The 12,915-nt window shown below is 38.4% G+C and overlaps 1 protein-coding gene across 1 annotated transcript; it reads right to left on the bottom strand.

Moving 5' to 3' along the window:
* Positions 1-1,896: 1,896 nt before the first annotated feature.
* LOC134877227 (uncharacterized) lies at positions 1,897-2,820 on the bottom strand. The gene has a single exon (XM_063902656.1). It carries the CDS (start codon positions 2,818-2,820, stop codon positions 1,897-1,899), a length of 924 nt encoding a protein of 307 aa, XP_063758726.1.
* Positions 2,821-12,915: the final 10,095 nt, after the last annotated feature.

Genomic DNA, 12,915 nt, shown 5'->3' with positions numbered 1-12,915 from the left:
TCGGTTCTGAATCGGTGGCCAGGGCACAGTGGGTATGGTTAGAGCCAATAATTCAATAAATAAACCAGTAAAAGATATTGCAAGCATGCATCACAGCTGTCACGTGCATAAATGTAGACATGGGTTAACGCCAGATGAAGTGTAAATCATTGGAATCGTTTTTGTTTCCTTGCTTAAAAAGGGACTTCCCGTCAAAGGTTCCAATGTAGGTTTATGTGTAAGAGTGAGTTATGACAACATCAGGAGTAATGTGGTATCGGGCGAGCAGGGCGGGGTCTAAGTAGGACTAGGAAGTGGGAGCGAAGCCATGAACCTACCCGTCGTCTGTATTCCACGTGGGGATCTCGTGGCGATATGCTGCAGCCATGTTCCTGCTGTAGACCTTTATCCTACACTATCCCGAGCCATTATAGAAAAACATTTTAAGCTCATTTTTGGTAGTGAGGGGTATACTCCCAAGTAACCCCTTTAAATACAATCCACTGTTCTCTTCAGGGCAAAATCTCCCATAAAACTCTTTAATTTTAAAATAATATTCATACCATGATTTTCCAATATCACCAGGAATTTGAAATGTTTTTCACACGACAGACTACTTCTTTTATGTTATGTATTTACTGTACAATTTTATATTGGATCACATAATTAATAATAATAAAATATCTTTACTATATAATGATGACACATCACGTTATTGCTCACATGTTGTAACACTGCATACATAGTGAGATTTTATCTTTTTAAATGTATGCAGAAAATAGAAAGAAGCCACTTTAAGAATCGTTAATAAGGTCGTTATTTTCATTTTACATCCATAACAACAATACAGTGTGGAGTGACAGCTACCAAATTGTGATGTCACTAAGGTAAAATCAGCAGTGGCAGCCAGACAAAGAAAAGTGCACCGCCTTTGTATAGCCTTTGTGAACAGGTACAATACTTAGTCTAGCAGGACGGGATTGTTTTTAGTTTAGACTGTAGGCATAATGCATATATATTTACATGTGATTCATGGCGATGTTAGGAATACATTTAAAGAACAGATGATGTCAACTTTTCCCCGAGGCAGTCAGGCTTACCTTAGTGAATTAGAGGCAGTCATATCTCATGTTATTGATAATACATTTTATGTGGTACATCCTTTAGTTGAAGTTTTCCAGAGTTAATGTTACGTTTGCTGTGATGTGTAAGGCTAATTCATTTTACACACCCACACATGTTTTTATAAATAAAAATGTACACTGTTTAAGCAGACATTTGGCATCACCTTAATCCCAAAAAGTCCGTCCATAAATAATCGATGTCAACAGAGACAGTGCATCTCTTCAATTATGTTACAAAGCTTAAACACAAGATGTATCCTACACTTGACTCAAGTCCAAACAAAATAAAAATGTAATGATATTCAATTATCTTCAAATCAGCAGGAGAGAAAAGTTTGAACATGTATTATTTTATCGTGAACAGAAGACAACAGTGTCTATTTATATAGAGTTCATATACAACTGTTATGTGAAGAATTGCAGTGGAAATAAAGAGAAAGTCTGCTGGTATCATAGCGAAACAGTAATTTGCATTTTTTTTGTTACACTGCATCACATAAGATTTGCTTGCCCTCCTCCAACTGCCAGGCAGAAAGAGAGCTTCTTTAGGAACCAAAAACATATTATTTTTCAGATTAGAAAAATGGCAACCGTTTAATGTTTTAGCCAATAATAAAAGCTATTGCTGATTGAAACCTAATTATATATAAATATAAAACTTTGGGACCGAAAACTACGTTTAATGGCAAAACAACTGCACAAGATCTAAACAAATATCTATAATTAGAACACAATTAATATGAGGAAGGTGGGGCTTCTAAAAATTTCAAAAGAAGTGTGTCCCATTTTTAAGTTACTTCTTAATAAAGTTCTTGCATAAAAACAGGCTATTCCCAAACCCGTACACATAGGGACTGATCGATGTGTAGGAAGTTGTGAGAAAGAACTCAGTCTCAGCCCAAAACGCAAAGTCAGTGGGGCTAACGGTCAGCTGGAAGATCAGGTAGAGACTCCAGTCTACCTGGAACAACCCCATCGCTGCCAGCACAGCTATTGTGCTTCTCTGGAGCCTCTGGACCTTGTTCTTCATACTGAACTGGCTCGACCCAATCTCACTCACGCCCGGTGTCACCGTCTTCCCCTGGTTCAGCAGCACCGCGATGATGAGGCAGCTGGTGACTGTGACAATGATCAGAGGCAGCAGGAAGCACACCAGGATGAATGTGTACTTGTAAACGCGGTTGAATATGGGGCAATCGTTCCCAATACAATGAAAAAAGTTGGGAGGGCAGCTGCTGCTATTCCTTGTTGTGTTTCCCGGAAGGCCTTGAAGCTTAATGGCAAAAACTGGGATACAAAGCAGCGTGGCAAGCATCACCAAAAGCCCACTCACCATCAAAGCCGACCTGGCGTTGTCCAGGTAGATCGGTTTGACCCTCTTTTCAACCTCCCTCAGCTTCTGCGCTCGAAAAATGCAGATGAGGACGGTGAAGAGGATGCTGGCGATTTCTCCAAACATCGTCAGGAACTGGAGCGTGCGGCACAACCAAGTTTTGATGTTGGAGGAGGGAGTTTGGAGGATGATAATATCGTAGATGTTCACGATGACAATTTCTTCCAAGTTGGCAGTGGACAGTCCCAAGAGGAACAACTCAAAGGATTTGACTCGGGCAAGCTTAGTCTGAATGATGGCGAGGATAAGAAATACATTACCCACAAGTCCTATGCAAGAAATGACCACTCTTAAACCAAGGAGGTTGACAGAGAAATAAATCATTGTTGAAAGCAAAATACTCCAAAATATGTCACTAGTTGTTCTTGCCGCAGAAGCAAGCAGAGGTGTGAGTTTTAAAGCAGATCTGTAGCACGTATCTCTTTGCACTGACCAGAAACCCTTGTTATCAAGTTCTCAAAGGTGACAAGAACTTACATCGGTGATTGGCTGCGCTCATTATAGAGAAAGGAGGGCCCTGGAAACATTGAAGGCTGGGAGTCATTATAGCTTTACCTCAGAGCATTTCAAAGCTTCATCTTGAGACCAGCACAGTGTCTGATTTTAAGCAGTGACAGGTTTTTCCACTGGCTGATATCACCTTCAATTCCTGCAAGAGCTCATTTACATCCACCGACACTTGTTTTTGTCATTTTGTGGTTTAATTAGCGTGCTATATTTGACTGATAGCACACTACTGTGACATACCACAAAAATTATCTTGATGACCTTTTGCTTAACATCTCCAATATAACCAATTTGTAGGTAGTTAACTTGAGTACTTTTTCACTATTCATTAATAGAGGTGTAAGAAAACAACGAGGGGGTTAGTAAAAGACCTTGTAACCTCTTCAGGAAATTAAAATATATATCTATTGAGATAGAAAAACAATTGGCTGATTGGACAAAGATCAGGGAATTATGGTTTGAGTGTAGTGTGTGGGTGGCTGTGTGTGTGCAATTTAGGATTTCTTTTATTATTTAGAGACATAATAGACAGAACTTTTAGGTCATTCAAGGTTTCAATTGTGTGTCTAAATTCAAAGTCTTGGTGGGGATTTCCTGTTGAATCATTACACAATAGAGTATGAGAGATGAACTGATCAGTATTTAAATCTGACATCCTTGCAAGTATGTTGTCTTTGGCAAACCAATACAGCTAAGGTTTGTAGGAATATCTCTATCACTTAACTAGGGTAGTTAGGACTTCTGCTGTAAGCAATTGAAATATCCGTCTCTTCACATAATTGTGTGGTGGACAAACAGAGTGAAAGGCATAATAGGAGAAAGGCTTTTGGCCCCTGTGGTTCACACAGGACCATTTCATGTTCCAGCATGTTTCTCTTACTCGTATACTGCGCTCAGTTAGCAGACGCTCTCTTCAATCAAGCCGTGCATCCTGATTCAGCTTAATTGTGTGTGTGTGTGTGTGTGTGTGTGTGTGTGTGTGTGTGTGTGTGTGTGTGTGTGTGTGTGTGTGTGTGTGTGTGTGTGTGTGTGTGTGTGTGTGTGTGTGTGTGTGTGTGTGTGTGTGTGTGTGTGTGTGTGTGTGTGTGTGTGTGTGTAAGTAAAGGTAAGCATTGGCAGTAAATGGAAAAACTAAGTGTGATGTAATGAGCCTGGACAGATTAGTATTTCTTTTCCCCATTCAATAGTTATCAATCAAGACCTGATCAAAGGCAATTTACTAGTGGTTCACATGGTTCATTCTATTAGGGTGCAACAAAGATAATGGATTGCTTTAAAGGAAATACTTTTTTGCTTGTTTTTTTTATTTTATTTTACTATCACTTCATTTTCCCAAATAACTCTGAATTTGGGTTTTTTCCAATAATCCTATTTTTTGTCTTATTTTGTACACACAAACTCCCAAACATACACTTTTTTCTTTGGAAGATTACCACAAAACATTTATTAAGTGGTTTGCACAAAAACAGCAGTGCTTTCAACCAAATGCTAACGCCAGCATGCCAACTTGCTCACGACAACAACGTTACATGCTAATGTTTAGCCAATCAGCTACCTGTAGGTCTGAGAAGTGAAGCCAATGCTGAAGTTTTTCAAACCTGCACACTATTGAAAGGCTCAAAAAGTCAAATTTTAAAGAATGAGAAAAGGCCCCTACTTCTCACTTGATTTTTCTTTACAGTTTACATTCTCAGCTGTAAGTTTTGAATATTCTTCAGTACAGAAGGGTGTTTGTTTTTTACCAAAATAGTCCCATTTAAAAAGAAATAGATGATTAAGCAGGGAATGCTTTACGCTGGATAGCCTGTGTTTTACTTCTTGCTACCATGACCATGTGTTGTTAAATATTCTAAGTGAAGATATTTTGACTTAAATTAGACAATCATTTGTTTAATGTTGCATCTCAAATAGAACATAGCCATCATCTATTCAATTAACACGTTTGCTTTTCTTAATAAGACAAGTTAAAATGCCTGTTAAAGAGGATTATATGCAACTTTTTTATCAACTTCTTGTTTTAATGATTCAAAGTGCTAACATCGACTTGGCCTATAGGGACTTCAGACAGATATTGCACATGATCTTCATGATTTGAAATCAAACCTGAGAAACTGGGACTGCTAAACTTGGACTTGAGCCATAGCATGTCGCCTGCATAAAATTTCATCTAAATGTTAATATGCTGCACCAATCAAAATGAATCACTTGCCAATCACTGTCGTAAGCTGCTGTTCAGAGTTATATTGCTTAGTGAAAGAATTGCATTTAATTAACGGTTCACCAAATTAAAATGTGTTTGACACTTGCGCTGAACTGTTAGCTGTTGAACAATCACTTGTCCGTGGGATTAATTAAGTGTGAAGGTGTTAAATAGAGTTTGTAAAAGACTCTTACTAAATGCATGGTTGGATTTAGACATTCAACAAGGAGTGTAAGAGGGAAAGCATCCTTTCTTGAGGTTTCAGACCTCCTCTCAAAAACTATGCTGCACACTTACTTTTGTTAAAAAGTGGATTCAAGCTCCATATCATTATAAGCAAGCTGTACTCTGACAACACAACATTGTTTTAATAATTTTTTCAATATTTTTCTCCACATGCTTGCAGGCATGCAAGTCTGGATTTAGCGTTTTATAAAAGTAAGGTTTTAGTAAAATTCATATGTTTGAGAAGTATTGAACATATCACTGGTTAAATGAGACTATATTACACCTCTGGTGTGAGAGTTTTTTAACCTATGTTTTGCCCTTGTCAAACAGCCCCAATTAACTCAAATTCATCAAGACTTTATTTTGGTTTTGGATTCATCCCAATCGTGGCAAAATGCTGGAAAAACAAAGTTTTTTTTTCTAGAATTTAATGTCACTTGGGAATTCAAGCAAAGTGTCTTCATCACAGAGCTTCTGTTAAAGCGAGGGGTAGCCTATAACATTTTATAATACAGGACCATCATTTTGTCAATTAAAAATCGCAATTTATGGTGGATATTCTTAAAAGTCATATCACCTAGACACAACCAATTGACATACAGTAACCTGGGGTTTTTGGTGATCTGGAGGCATTTGCCATCTTTGCATGGAGAAACCTGGGAAGATGCTATCTTGTGAAAGTAAAATAAAAATAAATCTCTGGAAAATATATGAAGGAATACTAAATTGTGCTCAGTTTTATTGGGAATATATTTAGAATTTGACCCATATTTGCAACTTTTGGCATGGAGCCCTTGCAAATGGCACAGCTGAGGTTTTCCTGGCCTGAATCCCACTTTGGGTTACACTGGTTTGTTAACAGGTGTTTCCAGGCTGTCTGACAGTCCCCCCCCCCTGTCCTGTTAATGCCACAGCAACATCCCTCCAAGAAAGTTACCAAGGGTGGACCAAGAGAGGCAGATACGCGTGGATACCCCTTTAAAAGGCTCACCATGTTGCCATCACATGCTTCAGCACAGAAGTAGGATGAGGATGTTCTTGTTTTTGTTATAAAAAACACATTTGTTTCTTTGTTATATACGGGACTGGACTGGAATTTTGGTGAATTTTTCTACACGTTGTATGGCAGGAGGGGGCCCAGCCCTCCCCGAGTGTCAGCGCTGCAGTCAGTCATGTTGTGCTGCTAGTTGTTGTTCAGTAGCAACACACAGACTGGTGCGCAAACTGAGCGCTGCGTGCACTGTTAATGCCAAGTGACGGGATATAAGCGACGTGTGTGCGGGCGACGGACTCTCTACTGTCTCCAGCAGCAACACTCAAGCTTCCGCAGCCGTGTTGGCAGTCGGAGTGGATGGGATATATAAAAACAAACATCCTGAGCAAACCCCGCTCGCCTCGGAAAGGAGTGTTACCTCTTCTTGCGAGAACAGAGTTGTTGGCTCCGTCTCTTCTCTCCTCTCTTCGATATTTTTAAGTGGCGAACATTCGTGGCGGGTGTATTTCCTCTAGTTGAGCTGTATCGGTGCACCAGTCCGACGAGGCGGACTTGCTTTACCCAGCCATTCGGAAAACAAGGTGCCCTGACTGGCTCCTCGCACCATTGGAAAATTAGACGAGATAGTGCCCGCCACGCATAGCTACGTTACGGTAAGTAGCGGCTGCTCTACATTATCTTTCCTCATTGCTTTCTCTCTTTTTTTTCAGGCAGAGCAGGGGTCGCATGGCCAGCTTTCCTGCTTTTGTGTATGCTTTTTAAGTCATGTCTGGAGGACGTTGCAGAGGCAGATAATGGCTATGGTGATGAAGGAGATTCCCAGGGAGTGGTACTCAGTCGGACTGGCCGTGCAATGTGTGTTATCATACCCCCTCCCCCCTCCCCCAGTCACCTCCAACATCACCAGCAGCTACGACCAAAGTGTAATGTCAAAGCGATAATAGTGCTTTGTGTGCTCACTGGACGGGAACAAGGTCAATTATAGGGACACAGCAGCTCATGAGCTCACTAATATTATGATTGGTCGGATTAATGCTCACCTGGACGTCAACCCCCCGTGTTGGTGTGCGCGCCCACGAGGGTTTACTAACTTTATGGCATACAAGCCATGTGGCATTTATTTTTGACTCATATTGGACCCAATACCGGCTACTTTAGTGGGTGTAAACAAATACGCCACTTTGAACTGAGTGTTAGTGTTGTAACCCTCTGCCCAGGTAAATGAGAAGGCGTCACAAATACCAAAGCAATTAGCCCACATCACCATTTGCCAATTAGGTCATAATTAGGTCATAAAGGCAATAAGCACCCAACGGATGATGCTGTTATGACATCATAGCTACCCCCCCCCACCCCACCCCCCCCCCCCCCGGCGTGGGTTGACAGTTGATCTTCAGGATGTATACTGATGACAGATGTGTGTGCAGGGAAAGTGGATAAGGATTGAGTGAAGTTGTTGTTGCATTTACTTGGAATAGACTTATATCTTATCAGAGACTCAGCAAAACATTTTTTTATTTGTACATTTTACATGGTGATCCCTGGGCGAAAACGTATTCTATTTGAACGCTTAGTTTTTTATATTCCAGAGCATGTAAGACTTTGATATATTTAGGAGATTAGTAGCAATATATTTCTTCATGTGATGATATATGGTGATAACAAAAGTGACAGACTTATTGTCTCATAAATAATATCTATAATGTTAAACTTGATATGCAGTATAACCTGAATAAAAGACAGATCTCGTTGTGCAAAGTTACTCTTAAGGACATTACCATTAGCTCAGGTGAGCTGCAGGCTCTAGATGGGGACAGTGTGAGCTCAGTGAAAATGAGAACGGTTTGTTTCACTGCCCTACCTAGGACATAAGGGATGTACTTTTTTTGTGAAATTACCTCCACTTATGTTGATTTCGTAGGGCTTGATGATTATGATAAAAATATTGTTTTTAGGAAGGTAAACTTTTCCTCAATACTTAAGAGAAAAGGCCGAATACTTAAGATCAAGCAATAAATAACACAATTTTGCCACTTGTCAACCCATGAGGCTTCGAAACACACAAATAAAGAAATCAATAAAAACATCTATATCTGGAGAAAATAGACAATGTGATTAATTATTAAATTAATTATACTGACTGTATAAGGTGGAGCTTTAACTTCTTCACATTAGGGATATTAGTTGTTATCATTCTGACAGTCAGGCCTCCTCCACAACCTAAATCTGAGGGGTGAGATGACTAATGAGGAAAGCAAAATCAGAAACACTTTAGATATTTATCTTTCATGTCGAAATAAGAGCCTTTCAACTTAGAAAATGTAAATCTGTCTATAATGTTTGTCAGTGTGACTGATCCCTCGCTTTATCAACTTAATATCTTTATTGAACTTGTTTTCTGATCTTCAGTGAACTTAAATCACTTTCAAAATGTATTAGACAAATTTGAATTAATTTATCAAGCTCACTTTAGTGTCAGTGTGTTCAGTCAAGTCACATTTTAGGGAAGGAAGGGTAGACATACTTAATCAGAGTGTTTTACAAGTAAAATTCCCGCAATCAAAATGTTACTAAAAAGTAACTATACTTAGAGTACCAAAGTAAAAGTACATATTATGCAAATTGGTCCATTTCAGAATAATGTATATTATATGTTTTGATTATAATAATTGATGCATTGAAGTATTATCAAAGCTGGTAAAGGTGCAGCTAGTTTTAAATACTTGGTAATGAGGGGTAGCTAGTGAATTTACTTACTGTAATTTTATTTCACATTGTTAATCCAAATCTGTAAAGTAGCTTAAGATACAAAATAAATGTAGTGGAGTAAAAGTACACAAATTACCTCTGAGTTGGAGTTAAAGTACAAATTAGCATATCATTGAAATACTCCAGTAAAGTACAATTTTGTCAAAACCTACCTCACACTGTTAATGAGTGTGAAAAATGCTGCGTGTATTTGCCCTGTGATTCGGATCCACTCCAAAATGTAATAGTTTCTTCCATGACCCATATCCCTGCATTAAGTTTAATGGAAGTCAGGCCAGTAGTTTTTCTGTAATCCTGCTGACGAACAAACTGAACAGAAATCATGACCTCCTTGGTGATTTAATCAAATGTCAGTCTAATATTAGAGGAAGATATTTGCTCCTTGGTTGGAGAGGTGTCTGTTACTCATTTAGGCTTTGGTCTTTCTATGTTTTAATAAAATCAGAGTTTATAAAATCAGTTTTAACCGACCGTCACCTGTGGTAATACTCTCACTTGTTCACACTTTCTTAAATGACTTGTTCCAACTCTCCTTTTTCAGGGCTGCCATGAGTCTATCTGACAGTGTAAATGGAAAAAAAGGAAACAGATCTGCCATGCCACTCTCTGACACACTAGTTTATTGTAGTTGAACATTAATCTTTTGGAGTTTCCTCAACAGACTTGTACTTCACCACACACAGCACCTCTCCACATTTTCTCTTTGATCCAACAGACCGGTCCAACCTCACTAAGCCATCGTAAATGTCATAAAACTTTAATATAGAAGCGTTTAAATGACTCACACCTAGACCCATCATTAAATAGCCATGCAGGTCTAATAACCGAGCCATAACTATAAAGGCAACCCACTGAGAATTATCAATGGAGCTCTGCCAATATACAAATCAAATACTGAAATCATCAATGAAACACGGGCCATTAAAATCGTTTTTGGATATGTGGTATATCTTGGATATTCCACATGGTTTATGCCTATAGTTGTTGTATTCCAGGTCTTTCATCAAGCTTTTGTGCCAATCATTGACAATGCATTGGCCTGAATTACTGCAATGTTCAACAGAAATACCACACTAGAATTTCTACAAGATCCACAAATCTTTTCCTAGTCCTCTCTGTCGCTTTAAGGCAGTTAGAGACATTAAGTAAGTCAAGTACTCTACATAAGTACAATTCTGAGTTACTTGTACTACTATTTTATGCTATGAATAGTCCTACTTATCTTCGAGGGTAATGTCATACTGTTTACTCTGGCACAACTCCATTTAAAGTCTTATGATCTGTTTAACTGACTGTACATTTACTTTTCATTTGACTGTCACACTTAATCATATATAATGTGCATCCATGTGTATTTACATCTGCTGCGGTTTGAGTGGCTCCATCCAGGAACACCTCCTGATGAGAAGCAGGATTAGCGTCACGGTTGCTTCGTTTCATTGAACGAGGCTTGTTTATTCACTGTCATCGTCTTGAATAAATCTGGTACCAATACACCAGGTTTCCCAGTCACTTATTGGAAGTGAATCACATCTTCTGGACTGTTTTTTTATCTCATTACGTTTCTATAAGAAAATCTAGCAACATTTGACCTTGTGAATCGTAATGTGCATGGCACTGTCCTTTCATGGTTATATATGTTAAATTCATAATCAACCCACGGTGGCCCTTCAGGTGTAGAAGCTCTGCCTTGATTATCGAATTAATTTCAATGGCCTTTCATGCTCCTTGTCCACAGTAGCTGTGACACTTTCATGTCTACTCTCAGGCGATGAAATGTAGAACAACTGAATGAATATCGTTAGTTACTGAACAAGCTGGAACTGTGTGTGTGTGTGTGTGTGTGTGTGTGTGTGTGTGTGTGTGTGTGTAAGGTCCTTTGGGGCACACAGCACTCAGATCCATGTGAACGTGTGGACAGGGGGTGGATCGCTTCTGTGTGTGACATTGAGTGGTCCATCTCTCTGCTTTTCTGTGTAAGAAACCATTAAAACTATTTTTCACCTGACACCGTCCTCACTAATATTCCCAGTGTTAGGGTGTTTATGCATCCATCATTATGAGTTGCCAAAACGACAAGGAATTAATAATCAGTGCCACTTATAATGCGTGAAGGTAAGTAATCTTGTGTTTTTGACTCCTAACCATGGTTAATTTTTCTTATCATCATGTACAGCATCACAGTAAGATGCGTTTGCCCCTAGGCTGTAAACATAACATAACGCAGTGGTTAAACGCTTTTGTCAATACATTATTTTTTTTCAAAAGCATTTGTCTGCTTGAATGAAAGTGATGTGGAGTTGTAACAGCTGCAGGTAGTGAAGCTGAGTTTGTCTCTGTAGTAGTTGAGCAGCGCTTTTACGTCAAGGGTAACACAGACTTTCAAAATTAAGGTCTAGCCTATCCTCAAGACGGCATAAATGTATCTATTCAATTTGCAGCGATAATATTGATTGTTGATCAGTGAATCTACACTGATCCTGATTGGCATCATTTAGACTTTACTATTAACAAAAAATATATAATGACCAATTAACTGGATAAGAAAAAATCTAGACACATCCAACATGTTATAGTGTCTAGTGCTAGTGATGGGGAACGCACGATCTCTGCATTTCTAAAATCCTCTTAAAATGTGATCGTTGATGTCGACTGCTGCTAAGAAATGCATTAAAAAATAACACTGGACTTATGTCAATTAAGTCAGTTATGTTTTATTATAATATATATAAAAAACAATACAAGGGCTTCCATTGTGTTAATTCGTTTGGTGAAAGATGGTAGCCTAACAGAGATTTATGTGAATTAATTCATCGATTATTCTCTTAACTACGCCAGCATTGGAGCCTTATAGCCATTTTGCCGTAGTTTAACACTGTAGTTCTACTATGTTGAAGATAGATGTCTTTGGTGCAGTTGTGGAAAGTTACAAAGTAAATTTACCCAAGTACTGTACTCAATTACATTTTTGAGGTACTTTTACTTTACTGGTGTATTTACAGTTTTTGCAACTTTATGCTTAATATTGTACTTTTTTTTTGACACCTTAGTTACATTGATATTGTTAAAAAATGTAATGGACTCATTAATTATTACATACCATTATGGATTAAGATACCTGGCTGTATAAAAAGTAATTAATAGTTATACTGGCTGCAAAATTATAATTATGTACACAATATTGGGTTTATAATTAGAATCCAGAGATATGTCATTCTGAAAATGGCCATTCTTCCTAATAAGTACTTTCACTTTTGGTACTTAAGTAAAATGATGAATGACAGACTTTTACTTGTATTTCTACATTTGCGTATATATACTTTTACTTAAGTAAAATATCTGAGTATTTCTTCCACCACTGCGTAGGTGTCAGAATCCCCAACCTGAACAGCACTTCAGACTTGGGTGGTTATTATCTCATTGCTGTATTTGCTTTTGTTAGGAGTCATGTGTCTGGCAACCTGATGAATGTCTGAAGGTCTACATCGGCTTCTGAATAAAATGTGCTAAACGTTTAACAGATTTAGGTTTACAGTTTGCAACAGTGTGATCTCATGTCAAATCCAAATCACATCAGCTCCAAATGGAAGTAAAAACAGAGTAATTCATTTTATAAAACAAACGACAAGTGATATGTTCCTAGCAATCACACTGGCTGTATAAGCTTCTATTTAAAGAGTTATCGATTTTTTTTTCATTACACTATGTGATAATCAGTTGA

The sequence above is a fragment of the Eleginops maclovinus genome, chromosome 15 (genome assembly GCF_036324505.1).
Source record: "Eleginops maclovinus isolate JMC-PN-2008 ecotype Puerto Natales chromosome 15, JC_Emac_rtc_rv5, whole genome shotgun sequence".
Lineage (NCBI taxonomy): Eukaryota > Metazoa > Chordata > Actinopteri > Perciformes > Eleginopidae > Eleginops > Eleginops maclovinus.
The sequence above is the reverse complement of the archived record's forward strand: the minus strand, read 5'-3'. Positions and strand labels throughout refer to the sequence as shown.

Excerpts from the sequence above, each read along its gene's own strand:
- LOC134877227 (XM_063902656.1), bottom strand. The coding sequence starts at position 2,820 with ATGATTTATTTCTCTGTCAACCTCCTTGGTTTAAGAGTGGTCATTTCT.